The sequence below is a fragment of the Bufo gargarizans genome, chromosome 5 (genome assembly GCF_014858855.1).
Source record: "Bufo gargarizans isolate SCDJY-AF-19 chromosome 5, ASM1485885v1, whole genome shotgun sequence".
NCBI lineage: Eukaryota > Metazoa > Chordata > Amphibia > Anura > Bufonidae > Bufo > Bufo gargarizans.
This window is the reverse complement of record NC_058084.1, coordinates 227,969,558-227,991,060: the sequence shown is the minus strand read 5'-3', so window position 1 is coordinate 227,991,060 and position 21,503 is coordinate 227,969,558. Positions and strand designations below refer to the sequence as shown.

The window sequence follows — 21,503 nt, the reverse complement described above, 5'->3', positions numbered from 1 at the left end:
AAAATTATGTCGGAGGCATGTATTGTATGCAAGCCATGTGCGACCCCTCTCAATTTAGGGCCTTCTTGCCGTTCAGCGTGCAGTTTTATGCGTGCAGTTTTATGGGGTGAAGCCCTTTTTGCAATGAAATGTGACACTGGCTCTTTTTTGGAAAATGTATGGGTGAATGTACACCTTCTTTTGTGGTATAGAACGATATACTTAGTGGTGAAATTATTTCGGTGAAGTCCCTCACTTCAGCTGCCTGCTTCCTGTCCCTGCACTACTCAGAGCTGATATGCGGTGCTACACGTGATCCAGCTTTTATAGAAGCTGGGTCACATGATGCACCGGCCAATCACAGCCATGCCATTGCTAGTCATGGCTGTGATTGCTTCTAAGTGCCCTGCAGCCTTTCAACAAGCTTCATTAAATGCCCGAACACCAAACTCAAACCCAAACTTTACAGTTCGGGTTTGCTCAACACTAGTCATGATGGATCCGTCTTGCTCCGCATCCTGTGATGGAAAGAAAAGTAACAGAAAATGGGCACCACATTTGGTTTGTGCCAGTCCCTTGGTATAATGCCCATCATTAACCCCTTCCCAACATGAACTTACTGTTACGTCACATTTTGGGTCTTTAAAGATGGCACTTTGCTGTTTCCTACAGCAGACACTGGTGGCTACTGTCTGCGACCAGCTGTAATGCCGATCACAGATATTCAACCCCTCAGATGCTATGGTCAAACCTGACCATGGCATCTGAGCGAGCTGAAAACCAGTTATGCTCCGGCTCCCCCGTGCGGTGATCGCAGAAGCCGGAGCTTGGGTGCTGCAGCCCCTGTCATAGTCTATGACACAAGGCTGCTGCACAGTCTTTTATATGGAGTCCTTGCCTATAGTAGGGCTCCAAAGGAAAGTAGTAAAATCATCATGGACTCCAACACAAGTCTATGATAATAGCAATCAAATGATTGATTGTTATAGCTCCCTATGGGAACTATAAAAAGTGTTTAAAAAAAATAATTAGAAAGTTTTTACAAAAAAAAAAAAAAAAAATGAAAGTTCAAATCACCCCCACAAAATTAGAATAAAAAAGTATTAATCCCATATGGAAAAAAGGCAAAACAACAAAAAAGCGTCAAAATGGACGATTTGCCATTTTTTGGTGACTTTTCCTGGCACAAAATATTAAATAAAAACTGATCAAAAAGCCGTACACGCCCCAGTTATCAATGAAAAGTATACATCGCCTGGCATTTCCGTTATGCAGAAGAGAGGATTCCCCTGCATAACGGAAATGGGATGGATTCGTTTCGCAGCCCATAGACTTCTATTATGACTGAATGAATAACGGAATGCCTCTAAAGGCATTCCGTTATGCATGCTGTCATAGCATTGCGTTATGGTCTGTGGTAATGTAATCCATAACGCAATTCTGCACCAAACGAAGCGTGAACTAATTTCAAAATATGAAATTCGCTCATCCTGATAAGCGCTAAATAGACCTGGGCGTTAAGGGGTTAAAAACTGAAAAGATGCTAACTATAATTCAGAATATCAGATTTAAAAGTCTTGATGCAAAGTCTTACCTGAAATGCTGCACATGACTTGATTGGATAAATGTAGATGTGACTGAGCGTGATTGCCTTATTTGTTGTCATGGTTTTTCTAACTTTGCATTTGCAAGCACGTTCTAGTGTAGATAGATTGGACAATATTTGGCTTTGGGTGACCCTTGTGCTGCCTGTGATTTTTCCACTGGAATTAATACCTTTCTCTTCACTGCTTTCTGACTGTGGCAGACTGATTATCGGAAACGTTTCATAGTCCATTTTTTGTACAGTTCTTTGTGATGACTTTTTTATGAAAGTTTCTACAATAAAGGTTAAAAATGCTTTGGCATCCTCAAATGTAGACATAAATCCAAATGATATTCTCACAGAGCCAGTAGGTCGCCCATCAATTAGATCCATGTTATCTCCACATACGTGCCCAGCCTTTGTAAAAACAAAAAAATAAGATACGTTTAAGTTTGCACATTTTTTCCAAGCTAGTTAACAATATTTCTGTATCTGTAATCATGTAAATCTTTGTAATACATGGATAAAGCAGAACAGTACCATTTGCAAGTATTGCTTCTAGACAGGCAGAAACAACATACAGCCAGGTCCATAAATATTGGGACATCAACACAATTCTAACATTTTTGGCTCTATACACCACCACAATGGATTTGCAATGAAATGAACAAGATGTGCTTTAACTGTAGACTGTCAGCTTTAATTTGAGGGCATTTACATTAAAATCAGGTGAACGGTGTAGGAATTACAACAGTTTGCATATGTGCCTCCCACTTTTTAAGGAACCAAAAGTAATGGGACAGAATAATAATCATAAATCAAACTTTCACTTTTTAATACTTGGTTGCAAATCCTTTGCAGTCAATTACAACCTGAAGTCTGGAACACCTGTCCATAGGATGTTGTTCTAGAACTGTTAAGGCTTTTTTAGATGTCGTTTGGCAAACTCTAATCTGGCCTTTCTGTTTTTGAGGCTCACCAATGGTTTACATCTTGTGGTGAAACCTCTGTATTCACTCTGGTGAAGTCTTCTCTTGATTGTTGACTTTGACACACATATGCCTACCTCCTGGAGAGTGTTCTTGATCTGGCCAACTGTTGTGAAGGGTGTTTTCTTCACCAGGGAAATAATTCTTCGGTCATCCACCACAGTTGTTTGCCGTGGTCTTCCGGGTCTTTTGGTGTTGTTGAGCTCACCGGTGCGTTCCTTCTTTTTAAAAATGTCCCAAACAGTTGTTTTGGCCACGCCTAATGTTTTTGCTATCTCTCTGATGGGTTTGTTTTGGGTTTTTTCAGCCTAATTATGGCTTGCTTCACTGATAGTGGCAGCTCTTTGGATCTAAGCTTGAGAGTTGACAGCAACAGATTCTAAATGCAAATAGCACACTTAAAATGAACTCTGAATCCTTTAACTGCTCATTGTAATTGGGATAATGAGGGAATAACGCACATGGAACAGCTGAAAAGCCAATTGTCCCATTACTTTTGGTTCATTAACAAGTGGGAGGCACATATGCAAACTGTTGTAATTCCTACACCATTCACCTGATTTGGAAGTAAATACCCTCAAATTAAAGCTGACGTTCTGCAGTTAAAGCATATCTTGTTAGTCTCATTTCAAATCCATTGTGGTGGTGTATAGAGCCAAAAAAATTACAATTATGTCGATGTCCCAATATTTATGGACCTGACTGCATTTACCTGTAACTTTATAAGGAAAAAGCAATTGTATAAAAGGTAACTGAAAGGGCTTGTCTGAGTTATTTTTTTGTTCTTTGTATGTTTCTAACTAGTGAAATATAAGGGGTTTTCAATTTACTTACTTCATCTGCAGTGGACCTTTTATCAGATGTTATGTCAGCTTCTCCCCCTGCTCTGATGATGTTTTGTGTACAAGACTGAGGGAGCAGTTCTGTGTCTGTGCACAAGACATCATTGTGCTGGCCACACACCGTCTGCTACTGTCTGCCCTGTGTCTGCCCCCCACTGGATTTTTCAAGAAAGATTAGCTCCTTCTACTATCAGCAACACAGACTCAGGGCTGGAGGCTTTGCTGAGCAGCTGCAGGCAGTGAAGAGACATGCTCAGGATCTTCCCTCCTCATCCTGCAGACACAGAGCTGACAGACTGGAGGAGGTCTGCAGAGCATTGCAAAGAACAGGTAGGGGGAAGATCCTGTGTGTATCAGCAGTGTCATTGTACAGCTGGGACTTGTAGTCCTACACATTCAATATGCTGCTGAGTATCCCAGCAGTCAGACATCTCACTCAAGGCAGCCCTTATATACATAGTAATTATGGCAAGATAGAAAAATGGAGAGGCGCTCATAGGGTAGTAAGCGATGATACGCAGATAAACGTGATGGATTGAGTGTGCTCACCTTTGGGTGTTGCGCAGGTGTTCGCTCACAACAGGTTTAGACACACAATAGGACGGGAGGGTGTGGGAGGTCCGTGCTGCCGGTACCCGTTCAATCCCTTTGGATGGAGGTGCCAAAAACTCCTTGGAATTGTTGAGGGCGAGAGGAGTGATTTGTGCTGAAAACACACGATAGGGTACCTCTTTGGTGCACAGGGAAGACCACAGTTTCAAGATATTTTGGTATAAATAATATTTATTGTTCAGTTGACAACGCGTTTCGGAGTTTATAACTCCTTTATCAAGTCTTAGGGGCGCCAACAGCAAGGGACAACAGGCAGAAGATGGCCGGGTGGCTGGGGACTCCTGCTGTAGTAGCAGATGCAGCATCAGCTACTACAGCAGGAGTCCCCAGCCACCCGGCCTTCTTCTGCCTGTTGCCCATTGCTATTGGCGCCCCTAAGACTTGATAAAGGAGTTATAAACTCCGAAACGCGTTGTCAACTGAACAATAAAATATAATTTATACCAAAAAACCTTGAAACTGTGGTCGTCCCTGTGTGCCAAAGAGGTACCCTATTGTGTGTTTTCAGACACAAATCACTCTTCTCTTATATACATAGTAATATAGTACCATAGTTTCTAAGGCCTAAAAAAGACATCTGTCCATCCAGTTCGGCCTGGTATCCTGCAAATTGATCCAGAGGAAGGCAAAAAAAACTTGTGAGGTAAAAGCCTATTTTCCCGACTTAAGGGGGAAAAAAATCCTTCCTGACTCCAATCTGGCAATCAGAATAACTCCCTGGATCAACAACCCATCTCTAGTAGCTATAGCCTGTAATATTATTACTAGAGATGAGCGATTAAAAAAAAAAATGGATTCGCCGAATTTTTCGGGAAAATTTGCTTTTATCCAAATTTATGTACGGTGAATCGCGTCAAAAACATCTATTTCCTGGCTGTTGAGAACCTTTATAGTGGTGTAGAACACTGTGCCTTGTAGTAATACGCATAGGGAGTCTGCTTTGGCAGTGAAATAATACTGTGAGTCCGTATGACATGCAGATGACAGGCGTTGCTCTTAGAATCACTGCACACTTCACATATTAGGGCAGTCACAGGGCCAAAACTGACCAAATAAACTCAAGTATGAACTCAGCCTTACAGGTCAATGTCAGTGCCAAGAAGAAGCGCACTTGTTTTACACCGACGCCAGCTGATTCCACATAGATGTTATTAGAACCTGTTCTACTAAATGCGCATACAAGTAGAGCCCCCCCGAACAGAGATGACACGTGAATGGAATATTTGCATGTCTTCTGTGTTTTCTACCCACTCCTGCTTTTGGGTACCAAATTACAAGCCAATTCTGATAGGACCATACAGGCCTTACAGCTGCTACACAGACAGGATCCGTTGTGCGTCTCATTTTTCCTTCCTTCTGACAGATCAGAAGAAAGGATTAAATAAATGATGATGTCAGTAAGGCCGAAAGGCAAAATAGTGGACAAGTCATGAAGTGGGGAGGGTGTGAAAAGCATGAGAAATCCACAGAGTGGACCTATGACATAGTGGTGAGGTGGAAGCAGCATGAGGATACCACAGAGTGGCCCAATGACAGGGTCTGGAGTTGGCAGCAGTATGAGGAGGCCACTGAGAAGTACAATAACAGAGTCTAGAGGTGGTGGCAGTATGAGGAGGCCACCGAGTGGCACAATGACTGAGTCTGGAGGTAGCAGCCGCATCAGGAGGTTGTCATTGTTTTCATGTACTTTTTGTTTCATAATATGTATTTTCCTCACACTTTCAGATGTCACACAACGTCATTTGGTCCATACAGCAAAAGGAGTTTTTCAGTCACCCATCATTTTTATCGAAAAAACACTTTGAAAGAGTGGCACAATGACAGAGTCTGTCGATGGCAGCAGTATGATGAGGCCACCGAGTGGCAAGGTGACATAGTTTGGAGGTGGTGGCAGCATCTGGAGACCACAGAGTGGCAAGGTGACATAGTGTGGAGATGGCAGCAGCATGAGGAGACCACGGAGTGGCAAGGTGAAATAATGTGGAGATGGCTGTAGCAGCAGCAGGATACCACAGAGTAGCAGGGTGACATAGATGTAGGTGGTGGCAGCAGGATACCACAGAGTGGCAAAATGACATAGTTTGGAGATGGCAGCAGTAGCTGTATCATTAGACCACAAAGTGACCCGGTAACAGAGTGGGGCAGTGGGTGGCAATACCAGTAACAGCAGATGAAGGTGGGTGCAAGAAGGAGCACTTGGCATCAGATGTGTGGCATCAGGCTGGTTGCAGCATCAGAATAGTAGCTAAGGCAGGTAGCCAGAAGAAATCAGTCTCTTTTGTCAAATTATTGGTGTCACACCATGGATGATCTAGTCTGATGCATCAGGCATTGGTGTGTGGAAAACCTGGCTGATCCACGCTTGAATTATCTTGATGCAGTTTCTCACTATGTGCTATATGTGGGCACTGTAAACTGTTGCTAAATGTCATATCAAATATATTATGGTATTATGCTGTAATTCCCTTTAACAGGCTGGCAGTGTAATTTACCTTTATTCGCCCCTAGGTGGTGCTGGCACCACTTATATATATAGCTGTGGGGGGAGTCAAGTCAGTGTGTGTGTTGAGGATGAGAATGAATAGAGGAGAAAGTTAATGGAGGAGGTGGAAATTTGTTTTTCAACTGAAATAATTCACAAAAGATTTTATTGCATATAAGTGCAGCGCCTAACGTTGAAGATTTTACCACTGTAAGGGGTTACGCTCTCAGGTTGGGCGGCGGTGACAGATTATCTTGCAGACCACGGGGTTAAAGTCCAAATGCTGCTTTATTTATCACCCTCCAGCAATACAGGCAGCCCCAGTTATAATTCACTGGGTAAGGTGAAGGTCCAGCACCACAAAACATAAACCAAACTAAAATAAACACCTGCCCGTCTGGGCTCTGGCTAATACAGTAAGGATCCTAGCTCACCTATTGAACACAGGTCACACAGAGCACTCAGCTTCTCTAGCCAGCAGGGCAGCCAGCTTCCCAGGCTTTCTCCAGGCATTCCTCTCCTCAGACTGACAGCCTGGACTGTGCTTTATTTCCCCTTGATGATCCCAGTTGGCTTCAGCTGGGATCCCTCAGGCTAGGGGAAAACCTGTCCTGGATTTTATTTACCTAACCCAGTTGAGGAAGCTGGGTGGGATATACACCTCTTCCATGACTTTACCATACACTTTTCTGTTCACCTTACCACACCACATATAACTGCAGCGCTGAACGCTGAATGTAATTAGTTTTTCCACCAAAATACTTCAATAAAGATTTTACCACATATAACGGAGCACTTAGATGGAAAGGGTCTTTGGATTCCCCCCGCACTATACAGACGTCTCAGAAATGAACCGCTGCTCCCGACAGCAGCTCCTGGGAAGGTCATGGAGCGTCCCGGTCATGTGGCATCTATTCGCTCCACTGAAGGATTATTTTTAAAGTGTGTCGAAGCAACACGGCCCCCCACTCTGCAGATTTATCATGGAGACATCATGAAGATTTAACCGCATATAATCACAGCGCTGATCGCTGAATAAATTTAGATTTTCGACCAAAATACTTCAAAAAAGATTTTACCACATTAACCGCCGCACTAACTGACTGCCACTGCCGCTACTTCCGTGAACCCCTGCTACTTCCCGGGTAGGTAGGCTGCTGCGAAGCAGGTGCTCTACCCCGGGCACGTTTGGTTCCCAACCTCCCACTGCTGAATCCCAGCCATGCTTTCAACACATATAACCACCAACGTGAACTGAGATTGTATTTTTCTGTTTGTACTGAAATACAGGCCACTAAACGCTTTCAACACATATAACTGCCGCCGCCATGAACTGAGAATGTATTTTTTTTCTACTTAAATACAAAATAACACATATAAACACTGCATGACTGACTGCTACAGCCACTACTTCTGTGAACCCCTGCACCACTACTTATCGGGCAGGTAGGCTGCTGCGAAGCAGGTGCTCTACCCTGGGCACGTTTGGCTCCCAACCTCCCGCTGCTACCACCCTGCTGACTCCCAGCCATGCTATTAACAGATATAACCGCCGACATGAACTGAGAATATATTTTTCTTTTTGTACTGAAATAGGCCAGTAAACACTTTCAGCAGAAATAAAAGCACCAGTGAAGTGCGTATATATTTTTCTTTCTGTACTGAAATAAGCCACTGAACGCTTTTGCCACAAATAAATGCACCAGTGAAATGTGTATATATTTTCTTTTTTACTGTAATATGCCCCTATACGCTTTCAACAGAAATAACTGCAGAAGTGAACTGAGCATATATTTCTCTTGTTGGACTGAAATACGCCCCTATACGCTTACACCAGAATTAACTGCAGAAATGCACTGAGAATATATTTTTCTTATTTTACTGAAAAATGCTACCCCAAAACGCTTTCACCAGAAATAACTGCAACCGTGCAGTGCGTATATATTTGTGTTGTTTTTTTTACTGAAATACGCCCCTATACGCTTTCAACAGAAATAACTGCAACAGTGCAGTGTGTATTGTGACAACTCGGGGTCACTTAGCTCTCCAGGATCGCCGTCTTCTCTGCCTAGACGGTTGGCACAACTCAAGAGGTCACTCCAGCACTGAAGATTTGGGTGCAAACTGGCCACGACCACCTTTGTTATCACTTTTTACAGCAGACCAAAACATAAAGCATAAACATAAATCCTCGGCTGTCTAGACACTGACTATACAGTATTTTCCCTCTCTATCAGGATCTGGGTCTACCACCCCGCTCCCTAAAACACCACAGTGCTTGCCCCACACAGGGTTAGAGGGTCCCGGCTCCCACAGACCTTGGCGCAGCCTGCTCCTTCCCCAGACTGATTGAGGAACTCAACCCACATTTACCTGAGTTCCTCAGCTGGCTGCTAATTTGCTTCATTACCAGCCTAGCTGCTGAAGAAAGTGGGAAAAAACTATTTTCCTAGCCTGTCCTTTTCTCACCCAGGCTTCTCTAGGTGAGATACACGATTTCAATGGCCTTCATATGGCCCTCTGGCAGCTCCACTGCCACAGTATATATATATTATTATATTTAATTATTTTTTTATTTTTTTACTGTAATATGCTCCTATACGCTTTTAACAGAAATAATGCAGTGCGTACATGTTTTTTTTATTTTTTAATGAAATATGCCCTATATGCTTTCACCAGAAATAACTGCAGAAGTGACCTGAGAATATATATTTCTTGTTGGAATGAAATAGACCACTATATGCTTTAACCAGAAAACAATTAAATAGTGCAGTGCGTATATATTTTTCTCATTTTACTGAAATACGCCCCTATACACTTTCACCAGAAATAGCTGCAACAGTGCAGTGCGTATGTGAGGTCTCCTTTCTGCAGGGTTGTAGAAGCTCCAGCACTTCTTCGTCTGCTCCTGCTGATGGCTCCTTACACTTTCCATTAGAAGAGGACATCAGCAGCTTCCAGTGTCCTGCTGACTGCTTCCATTAGGTGAGGTAGAGGGCTGGTCCTACTTCCTTCCAGGAGTTGGAGTCCAGAGTGAAGGAGACAAAGAGATCGACTGAAGTGGAAGTCTGGATTTTAACCCAGTGATCCACCGTATTGGAAATATATTGTCTGCGTGCCTTTGAATACTGACACTTTCATTGATGGTTCAGGAGCGGCGTGGTCTTTTACATAACATTTAGGACTAAGAGTGAACTTGAACCTACCTTACGCTTCAAGCAAAATTGTGGTTTGAGACTAATTTTTTTTTTTATATTTTCATTTTATGTTCATTTTAAGTTTACTGAAAATACACCCCTATATGCTTTTGCAATGAGCCGGACCGTGGGCACATTTACACAGACGCCAAATTATGCAGTGGGTCAGGATATGTGTATAATAGTCTATTGTTTGTTTGTGATTAGAGTTGAGCGAACACCTGGATGTTCGGGTTCGAGAAGTTCGGCCGAACATCCCGGAAATGTTCGGGTTCGGGATCCGAACCCGATCCGAACTTCGTCCCGAACCCGAACCCCATTGAAGTCAATGGGGACCCGAACTTTTCGGCACTAAAAAGGCTGTAAAACAGCCCAGGAAAGAGCTAGAGGGCTGCAAAAGGCAGCAACATGTAGGTAAATCCCCTGCAAACAAATGTGGATAGGGAAATGAATTAAAATAAAAATTAAATAAATAAAAATTAACCAAAATCAATTGGAGAGAGGTTCCATAGCAGAGAATCTGGCTTCCCGTCACCCACCACTGGAACAGTCCATTCTCAGATATTTAGGCCCCGGCACCCAGGCAGAGGAGAGAGGTCCCGTAACAGAGAATCTGTCTTCATGTCAGCAGAGAATTAGTCTGCATGTCATAGCAGAGAATGAGGCTTCACGTCAGCCACCACTGCAACAGTCCATTGGCATATATTTAGGCCCAGCACACACACAGGCAGAGGAGAGAGGTCCCGTAACAGAGAATCTGGCTTCATGTCAGCAGAGAATCAGTCTGCATGTCATAGCAGAGAATGAGGCTTCACGTCAGCCACCACTGCAACAGTCCATGGCATATATTTAGGCCCAGCACACACACAGGCAGAGGAGAGAGGTCCCGTAACAGAGAATCTGGCTTCATGTCAGCAGAGAATCAGTCTGCATGTCATAGCAGAGAATGAGGCTTCATGTCAGCCACCACTGCAACAGTCCATTGGCATATATTTAGGCCCAGCACACACACAGGCAGAGGAGAGAGGTCCAGTAACAGAGAATCTGGCTTCATGTCAGCAGAGAATCAGTCTGCATGTCATAGCAGAGAATGAGGCTTCACGTCACCCACCACTGCAACAGTCCATTGGCATATATTTAGGCCTAGCACACAGGCAGAGCAGAGAGGTCCCGTAACAGACAATCTGGCTTCATGTCAGCAGAGAATCAGTCTGCATGTCATAGCAGAGAATGAGGCTTCACGTCACCCACCACTGCAACAGTCCATTGGCATATATTTAGGCCTAGCACACAGGCAGAGCAGAGAGGTCCCGTAACAGACAATCTGGCTTCATGACAGCAGAGAATCAGTCTGCATGTCATAGCAGAGAATGAGGCTTCACGTCAGCCACCACTGCAACAGTCCATTGGCATATATTTAGGCCTAGCACACAGGCAGAGCAGAGAGGTCCCGTAACAGACAATCTGGCTTCATGTCAGCAGAGAATCAGTCTGCATGTCATAGCAGAGAATGAGGCTTCACGTCAGCCACCACTGCAACAGTCCATTGGCATATATTTAGGCCCAGCACACACACAGGCAGAGGAGAGAGGTCCAGTAACAGAGAATCTGGCTTCATGTCAGCAGAGAATCAGTCTGCATGTCATAGCAGAGAATGAGGCTTCACGTCACCCACCACTGCAACAGTCCATTGGCATATATTTAGGCCTAGCACACAGGCAGAGCAGAGAGGTCCCGTAACAGACAATCTGGCTTCATGTCAGCAGAGAATCAGTCTGCATGTCATAGCAGAGAATGAGGCTTCACGTCACCCACCACTGCAACAGTCCATTGGCATATATTTAGGCCTAGCACACAGGCAGAGCAGAGAGGTCCCGTAACAGACAATCTGGCTTCATGACAGCAGAGAATCAGTCTGCATGTCATAGCAGAGAATGAGGCTTCACGTCAGCCACCACTGCAACAGTCCATTGGCATATATTTAGGCCTAGCACACAGGCAGAGCAGAGAGGTCCCGTAACAGACAATCTGGCTTCATGACAGCAGAGAATCAGTCTGCATGTCATAGCAGAGAATGAGGCTTCACGTCACCCACCACTGCAACAGTCCATTGGCATATATTTAGGCCTAGCACACAGGCAGAGCAGAGAGGTCCCGTAACAGACGATCTGGCTTCATGTCAGCAGAGAATCAGTCTGCATGTCATAGCAGAGAATCAGGCTTCACGTCAGCCACCACTGCAACAGTCCATTGGCATATATTTAGGCCTAGCACACAGGCAGAGCAGAGAGGTCCCGTAACAGACAATCTGGCTTCATGTCAGCAGAGAATCAGTCTGCATGTCATAGCAGAGAATGAGGCTTCACGTCAGCCACCACTGCAACAGTCCATTGGCATATATTTAGGCCTAGCACACAGGCAGAGCAGAGAGGTCCCGTAACAGACAATCTGGCTTCATGTCAGCAGAGAATCAGTCTGCATGTCATAGCAGAGAATCAGGCTTCACGTCAGCCACCACTGCAACAGTCCATTGTCATAAATTTAGGCCCAGCACCCAGGCAGAGGAGAGAGGTCCCGTAACAGACAATCTGGCTTCATGTCAGCAGAGAATTAGTCTGCATGTCATAGCAGAGAATCAGGCTTCATGTCAGCCACCACTGCAACAGTCCATTGGCATATATTTAGGCCCAGCACCCAGGCAGAGGAGGGAGGTCCCGTAACAGAGAATCTGTCTTCATGTCAGCAGAGAATCAGTCTGCATGTCATAGCAGAGAATGAGGCTTCACGTCAGCCACCACTGCAACAGTCCATTGGCATATATTTAGGCCTAGCACACAGGCAGAGGAGAGGTTCATTCAACTTTGGGTAGCCTCGCAATATAATGGTAAAATGAAAATAAAAATAGGATTGAATGAGGAAGTGCCCTGGAGTCCAATAATATATGGTTATGGGGAGGTAGTTAATGTCTAATCTGGACAAGGGACGGACAGGTCCTGTGGGATCCATGCCTGGTTCATTTTTATGAACGTCAGCTTGTCCACATTGGCTGTAGACAGGCGGCTGCGTTTGTCTGTAATGACGCCCCCTGCCGTGCTGAATACACGTTCAGACAAAACGCTGGCTGCCGGGCAGGCCAGCACCTCCAAGGCATAAAAGGCTAGCTCTGGCCACGTGGACAATTTAGAGACCCAGAAGTTGAATGGGGCCGAACCATCAGTCAGTACGTGGAGGGGTGTGCACACGTACTGTTCCACCATGTTAGTGAAATGTTGCCTCCTGCTAACACGTTGCGTATCAGGTGGTGGTGCAGTTAGCTGTGGCGTGTTGACAAAAGTTTTCCACATCTCTGCCATGCTAACCCTGCCCTCAGAGGAGCTGGCCGTGACACAGCTGCCTTGGCGACCTCTTGCTCCTCCTCTGCCTTGGCCTTGGGCTTCCACTTGTTCCCCTGTGACATTTGGGAATGCTCTCAGTAGCGCGTCTACCAACGTGCGCTTGTACTCGCGCATCTTCCTATCACGCTCCAGTGCAGGAAGTAAGGTGGGCACATTGTCTTTGTAGCGTGGATCCAGCAGGGTGGCAACCCAGTAGTCCGCACAGGTTAAAATGTGGGCAACTCTGCTGTCGTTGCGCAGGCACTGCAGCATGTAGTCGCTCATGTGTGCCAGGCTGCCCAGGGGTAAGGACAAGCTGTCCTCTGTGGGAGGCGTATCGTCATCGTCCTGCCTTTCCCCCCAGCCACGCACCAGTGATGGACCCGAGCTGCGTTGGGTGCCACCCCGCTGTGACCATGCTTCATCCTCATCCTCCTCCACCTCCTCCTCATCCTCGTCCTCCTCGTCCTCCAGTAGTGGGCCCTGGCTGGCCACATTTGTACCTGGCCTCTGCTGTTGCCAAAAACCTCCCTCTGAGTCACTTCGAAGAGACTGACCTGAAAGTGCTAAAAATGACCCCTCTTCCTCCTCCTCCTCCTCCTCCTCCTGGGCCACCTCCTCTTCCATCATCGCCCTAAGTGTTTTCTCAAGGAGACATAGAAGTGGTATTGTAACGCTGATAACGGTGTCATCGCCACTGGCCATGTTGGTGGAGTACTCGAAACAGCGCAACAGGGCACACAGGTCTCGCATGGAGGCCCAGTCATTGGTGGTGAAGTGGTGCTGTTCTGTAGTGCGACTGACCCGTGCGTGCTGCAGCTGAAACTCCACTATGGCCTGCTGCTGCTCGCACAGTCTGTCCAGCATGTGCAAGGTGGAGTTCCACCTGGTGGGCACGTCGCATATGAGGCGGTGAGCGGGAAGGCCGAAGTTACGCTGTAGCGCAGACAGGCGAGCAGCAGCAGGATGTGAACGCCGGAAGCGCGAACAGACGGCCCGCACTTTATGCAGCAGCTCTGACATGTCGGGGTAGTTGTGAATGAACTTCTGCACCACCAAATTCAGCACATGTGCCAAGCAAGGGATGTGCGTCAAATTGGCTAGTCCCAGAGCTGCAACGAGATTTCGCCCATTATCACACACCACCAGGCCGGGCTTGAGGCTCACCGGCAGCAACCACTCGTCGGTCTGTTGTTCTATACCCCGCCACAACTCCTGTGCGGTGTGGGGCCTGTCCCCCAAACATATGAGTTTCAGAATGGCCTGCTGACGTTTACCCCGGGCTGTGCTGAAGTTGGTGGTGAAGGTGTGTGGCTGACTGGATGAGCAGGTGGAAGAAGAGGAGGAGGAAGCCGAGAAGGAGGAGGTGGCAACAGGAGGCAAAGAATGTTGCCCTGCGATCCTTGGCGGCGGAAGGACGTGCGCCAAACAGCTCTCCGCCTGGGGCCCAGCTGCCACTACATTTACCCAGTGTGCAGTTAGGGAGATATAGCGTCCCTGGCCGTGCTTACTGGTCCACGTATCTGTGGTTAGGTGGACCTTGCCACAGATGGCGTTGCGCAGTGCACACTTGATTTTATCGGATACTTGGTTGTGCAGGGAAGGCACGGCTCTCTTGGAGAAGTAGTGCCGGCTGGGAACAACATACTGTGGGACAGCAAGCGACATGAGCTGTTTGAAGCTGTCTGTGTCCACCAGCCTAAATGACAGCATTTCATAGGCCAGTAGTTTAGAAATGCTGGCATTCAGGGCCAGGGATCGAGGGTGGCTAGGTGGGAATTTACGCTTTCTATCAAATGTTTGTGAGATGGAGAGCTGAACGCTGGCGTGTGACATGGTTGAGACGCTTGGTGACGGAGGTGGTGGTGGTGGTGTTGGTGGTACATCCCCTGTTTGCTGGGCGGCAGGTGCCAACGTTCCTCCAGAGGCGGAGGAAGAGGCCGAGGCGGCAGCAGCAGAATAGGCCGAGGCGGCAGCAGCAGAAGAGGTAGCAGGGGGAGCCTGAGTGACTTCCTTGGTTTTAAGGTGTTTACTCCACTGCAGTTCATGCTTTGCATGCAGGTGCCTGGTCATGCAGGTTGTGCTCAGGTTCAGAACGTTAATGCCTCGCTTCAGGCTCTGATGGCACAGCGTGCAAACCACTCGGGTCTTGTCGTCAGCACATTGTTTGAAGAAGTGCCATGCCAGGGAACTCCTTGAAGCTGCCTTTGGGGTGCTCGGTCCCAGATGGCGGCGGTCAGTAGCAGGCGGAGTCTCTTGGCGGCGGGTGTTCTGCTTTTGCCCACTGCTCCCTCTTTTGCTACGCTGTTGGCTCGGTCTCACCACTGCCTCTTCCTCCGAACTGTGAAAGTCAGTGGCACGACCTTCATTCCATGTGGGGTCTAGGACCTCATCGTCCCCTGCATCGTCTTCCACCCAGTCTTGATCCCTGACCTCCTGTTCAGTCTGCACACTGCAGAAAGACGCAGCAGTTGGCACCTGTGTTTCGTCATCATCAGAGACATGCTGAGGTGGTATTCCCATGTCCTCATCATCAGGAAACATAAATGGTTGTGCGTCAGTGCATTCTATGTCTTTCACCGCTGGGGAAGGGCTAGGTGGATGCCCTTGGGAAACCCTGCCAGCGGAGTCTTCAAACAGCATAAGAGACTGCTGCATAACTTGAGGCTGAGACAGTTTCCCTGGTATGCATGGGGGTGATGTGACAGACTGATGGGGTTGGTTTTCAGGCGCCATCTGTGCGCTTTCTGCAGAAGACTGGGTGGGAGATAATGTGAACGTGCTGGATCCACTGTCGGCCACCCAATTGACTAATGCCTGTACCTGCTCAGGCCTTACCATCCTTAGAACGGCATTGGGCCCCACCATATATCGCTGTAAATTCTGGCGGCTACTGGGACCTGAGGTAGTTGGTACACTAGGACGTGTGGATGTGGCAGAACGGCCACGTCCTCTCCCAGCACCAGAGGGTCCACTAACACCACCACGACCATGTCCACGTCCGCGTCCCTTACTAGATGTTTTTCTCATTGTTATGGTTCACCACAACAACAAATATATTATTTGGCACAATGTATTGTATTCAAATTCAGCGGGATATAAATTTGAGGCCTAGTATTTAGGCGCTGGGTGACCGGTATGGATTTAGTGACAGAATTAGACTTGGAAATACACAGTAGCGGGTGTGTGTGAAGTTATTCTGAATGACCCAATGTGCACCTTGAATATTATATACCCTTTTAGGGATAGATTTCAAATAGCTCTGATATAGCAGAAACCACTAAATTATGAAATTGCTAAATTGGGAATTGTATTTCAACCCAGAACAAGAAATGTGCTTGAACGGACACTAAATAACTCGCCCAGCTACAGCACTAGGGACAGATTTAGCGGGATATAAATTTGAGGCCTAGTATTTAGGCGCTGGGTGACAGGTATGGGTTTAGTACCAGAATTAGACTTGGAAATACACAGTAGCGGGTGTGTGTGAAGTTATTCTGAATGACCCAATGTGCACCTTGAATATTATATACCCTTTTAGGGATAGATTTCAAATAGCTCTGATATAGCAGAAACCACTAAATTATGAAATTGCTAAATTGGGAATTGTATTTCAACCCAGAACAAGAAATGTGCTTGAACGGACACTAAATAACTCGCCCAGCTACAGCACTAAGGACAGATTTAGCGGGATATAAATTTGAGGCCTAGTATTTAGGCGCTGGGTGACAGGTATGGGTTTAGTGCCAGAATTAGACTTGGAAATACACAGTAGCGGGTGTGTGTGAAGTTATTCTGAATGACCCAATGTGCACCTTGAATATTATATACCCTTTTAGGGATAGATTTCAAATAGCTCTGATATAGCAGAAACGACTAAATTATGAAATTGCTAAATTGGGAATTGTATTTCAACCCAGAACAAGAAATGTGCTTGAACGGACACTAAATAACTCGCCCAGCTACAGCACTAGAGGACAGATTTAGCTGGATATAAATTTGAGGCCTAGTATTTAGGCGCTGGGTGACAGGTATGGGTTTAGTGCCAGAATTAGACTTGGAAATACACAGTAGCGGGTGTGTGTGAAGTTATTCTGAATGACCCAATGTGCACCTTGAATATTATATACCCTTTTAGGGATAGATTTCAAATAGCTCTGATATAGCAGAAACCACTAAATTATGAAATTGCTAAATTGGGAATTGTATTTCAACCCAGAACAAGAAATGTGCTTGAACGGACACTAAATAACTCGCCCAGCTACAGCACTAGGGACAGATTTAGCGGGATATAAATTTGAGGCCTAGTATTTAGGCGCTGGGTGACAGGTATGGGTTTAGTGCCAGAATTAGACTTGGAAATACACAGTAGCGGGTGTGTGTGAAGTTATTCTGAATGACCCAATGTGCACCTTGAATATTATATACCCTTTTAGGGATAGATTTCAAATAGCTCTGATATAGCAGAAACCACTAAATTATGAAATTGCTAAATTGGGAATTGTATTTCAACCCAGAACAAGAAATGTGCTTGAACGGACACTAAATAACTCGCCCAGCTACAGCACTAGGGACAGATTTAGCGGGATATAAATTTGAGGCCTAGTATTTAGGCGCTGGGTGACAGGTATGGGTTTAGTGCCAGAATTAGACTTGGAAATACACAGTAGCGGGTGTGTGTGAAGTTATTCTGAATGACCCAATGTGCACCTTGAATATTATATACCCTTTTAGGGATAGATTTCAAATAGCTCTGATATAGCAGAAACCACTAAATTATGAAATTGCTAAATTGGGAATTGTATTTCAACCCAGAACAAGAAATGTGCTTGAACGGACACTAAATAACTCGCCCAGCTACAGCACTAGGGACAGATTTAGCTGGATATAAATTTGAGGCCTAGTATTTAGGCGCTGGGTGACAGGTATGGGTTTAGTGCCAGAATTAGACTTGGAAATACACAGTAGCGGGTGTGTGTGAAGTTATTCTGAATGACCCAATGTGCACCTTGAATATTATATACCCTTTTAGGGATAGATTTCAAATAGCTCTGATATAGCAGAAACCACTAAATTATGAAATTGCTAAATTGGGAATTGTATTTCAACCCAGAACAAGAAATGTGCTTGAACGGACACTAAATAACTCGCCCAGCTACAGCACTAAGGACAGATTTAGCGGGATATAAATTTGAGGCCTAGTATTTAGGCGCTGGGTGACCGGTATGGATTTAGTGACAGAATTAGACTGGGATATGGCCAAAAAATAAACAGACTATTGCTGGTTAAATGCACTTGGTGTGACAGCTTCACCCTGATGTAGGCTTTAGCCAAAAAACAACCACACCATTGAGGGTTAAATGCACTTGGTGACAGGCGCAGCTTGCCCCTGATTTAGTATATGGCCAAAAAATGAACAGACTATTGCTGGTTAAATGCACTTGGTGTGACAGCTTCACCCTGATGTAGGCTTTAGCCAAAAAACAACCACACCATTGAGGGTTAAATGCACTTGGTGACAGGCGCAGCTTGCCCCTGATTTTGTATATGGCCAAAAAATGAACAGACTATTGCTGGTTAAATGCACTTGGTGTGACAGCTTCACCCTGATGTAGGCTTTAGCCAAAAAACAACCACACCATTGAGGGTTAAATGCACTTGGTCGCAGCTTGTGCTGGCGCACCACAAGACACAAAATGGCCGCCGATCACCCCAGAAAAATGTGACTGACAAACGGTCTGGGCAGCCTAAAAACAGTGAGCAATTGAGGATCAGCAGCTCAATGATCCACAGCTGCAGATCGATCAGTTAATCAAGTCCTTTGGAGGAGTTAATCTGCCTAATCTCGCCCTACTGTCGCAGCCGCAACCTCTCCCTACGCTAATCAGAGCAGAGTGACGGGCGGCGCTATGTGACTCCAGCTTAAATAGAGGCTGGGTCACATGGTGCTCTGGCCAATCACAGCCATGCCAATAGTAGGCATGGCTGTGATGGCCTCTTGGGGCAAGTAGTATGACGCTTGTTGATTGGCTGCTTTGCAGCCTTTCAAAAAGCGCCAAGAAAGCGTCACAAAAGCGCGAAGAAAGCGACGAACACCGAACCCGAACCCGGACTTTTACGAAAATGTCCGGGTTCGGGTCCGTGTCACGGACACCCCAAAATTCGGTACGAACCCGAACTATACAGTTCGAGTTCGCTCATCCCTATTTGTGATGCCAATTGCGGTGTGTGCAGGGTACTAACACAGGGCCTTTTAAGGTATTGTAACTCACGTACCAGGTTAGGAATTCCAGAGTGGTGTAATGTCTCTGTATTTAGTGGTAATGGTATCAACGGTGTCTCCTACTTGGGTACAGTTGGACTCCTGGATCCTGGCTCACTTGCAATAAAATGAGTGTGTTAATAGTAGTAGGAGTAACTGAGGGATTTGCAGCAATAATTGAGATCCAGACTTGGAATAAAGTTCAAACTTGTCTTTACTAGATGCAGCATTTATCCAAGTGAGATACAGCAATAGTCTTTGGTCCCAGCAGGAATTGGCAATGTGTGGCAGGAATCTGGCTTGTGCTCTATCATGTGCCTGGAGCTTTTGCAGGAAAAGGACGTCTGCTTAGTAGCTCTGTAATGTGGCAGGAATTTATCTTCTGCTGTCTTGGGACTGACTAGCTGAGGAGGAATTTGGCTTCTCCTGGTCTCTGGACGGTACTCACAGTTGTGCTCACACGGTATGGTTCTTCCTGGAGTTCTTGAGGTGGCTGCTTGCTTCTACTAGCTGAGGCTGCAAGGCTCAGACTGGGAATGATGATCAATTGTCTCAGCCGAGACAAGATCCTGGCTTTGGATCCCTATATCTGGGAGCTCCTACACACACAGCCTTCCCCATGCAGGGAGAGCTAGAACTGTCTCTAACTGGTTTTCTCCTCCCTTGCTGCAGGATGTGGGAAACTCCACTTCCCTTAAGCAGGGGGGCAGAACAGAACAGGAACGTTCCATTCTGAATGGCCATAACATTAAAACTATTCCTACCAACGATGCTGCCACCTGCTGGTAGACCTGAAACATTACAAGGAAAATATCACATTTAAAATGGTTTCATCTGAACAGTTGTGAATGACATGAGGGAAATCACATCAAATGACCATGTTAATGCTCTTAGCAGATTGTAGCGGGGTAAAAGCGTTTAGTAACTCAACTCTGGGGTTTTACATTCCTTACTTTGAATCAAGCAGTCCTCGGCTTGTGCTTGGGATAAGAGGAATGAGCTCTGGGGTACCCAAATTAATACAAAGGGCTGCCTGAAATACACATAAGACAAACAAAGACAAGAATAAAACGGCTACCCTAAGGTTCCTGCCCGCATGAGTAGGGTGTCCTAATTAACAGTTTCCCTCTCTGTATAACCAGTGAACCAAGGTCTGCACTAAGCATTCACTACTGACTGACTTCGAAGTGTTCTTAGCTCGGTAAACACCAAAGAAAGCATGGGGGTGTCCTTACTCTGTAATGCTACCATGGTGTAATGAAATACTGGCAAATGGAAGGGTGGCGTTATCCTGTATTCCCTTTCCTGCACCAAAGTCAGAAAAATAAGGCTTATAGCATGATCACTATGGTGACTATGGGTAGCTAAAAGGCGCGGAGGCTTGAGGTACAATACCTTAGGTAAAGTCTCAGAAGGGGAGGTATTAGCGTCTCCATGTACTTCTGGCAGTATCACAGGAGGAGGGTATGATAATCCCATGGAACTCCTAGAAGACACTCCAGGATGGGAGTTTAGCAGTTCCATTACCATTCCTGGCACATATAACAAGTGGGAAGGAGGGGTCTATGACTTCTAACCATTCCTGAAGCATCGGGGTTAGCCTTGCTGGACCTGCTTGGGACTTACCACTTGGTCCTACCCTGGGTACCTAGGATATATAACACCGGGTGTAGGCCATTAGTATTAAGCATCCAGATAGGCAGTCCGTGTAAAGAGAACAGAGCTATAAATCAAGGCACACAAAAGTAAGGCGCTACTGAGCTAGCTTAAGGCAAAAGTGCAATTTCACAAATAGTGCATAAATTCACATTGCGGCATCTGTAAAAGAGTCCATACAATGGGCATGAGTACTTGAACGTTGCTCAACCTGTAAACATTTAAAGGGTTTCTGTCACCCCACTAAAGTCTTTTTTTTGGGGGGGGGGGCTAGTTAAATTCCTTATACTGCGATATATGAAAATATAATGGTCTTACTTACTTTCCTTCAGCAGTTTCTTCTAAAAATGAACTTTTCTAATATGTAAATTAGGTCTCTACCAGCAAGTAGGGCGTCTACTTGCTGGTAGCCGCCGCAAAAAAACGCCCCTCGTCCTGTTGATTGACAGGGCCAGCCGCGATCTCCTCCTCCGGCCGGCCCTGTCAGCATTTCAAAAATCGCGTGCCTGTGTTCATTCGGCGCAG

General features: G+C 45.9%; 1 protein-coding gene across 1 annotated transcript in view; it reads right to left on the bottom strand.

Moving 5' to 3' along the window:
* The window catches only part of MOCOS (molybdenum cofactor sulfurase), an 869,883-nt gene that overhangs the window by 641,240 nt on the left and 207,140 nt on the right, over nucleotides 1-21,503 (bottom strand). The window contains exon 4 of the mRNA XM_044295461.1: nucleotides 1,574-1,981. Coding sequence (XP_044151396.1) covers nucleotides 1,574-1,981 — 408 coding nt within the window. The remainder of the gene's footprint in view (nucleotides 1-1,573; nucleotides 1,982-21,503) is intronic.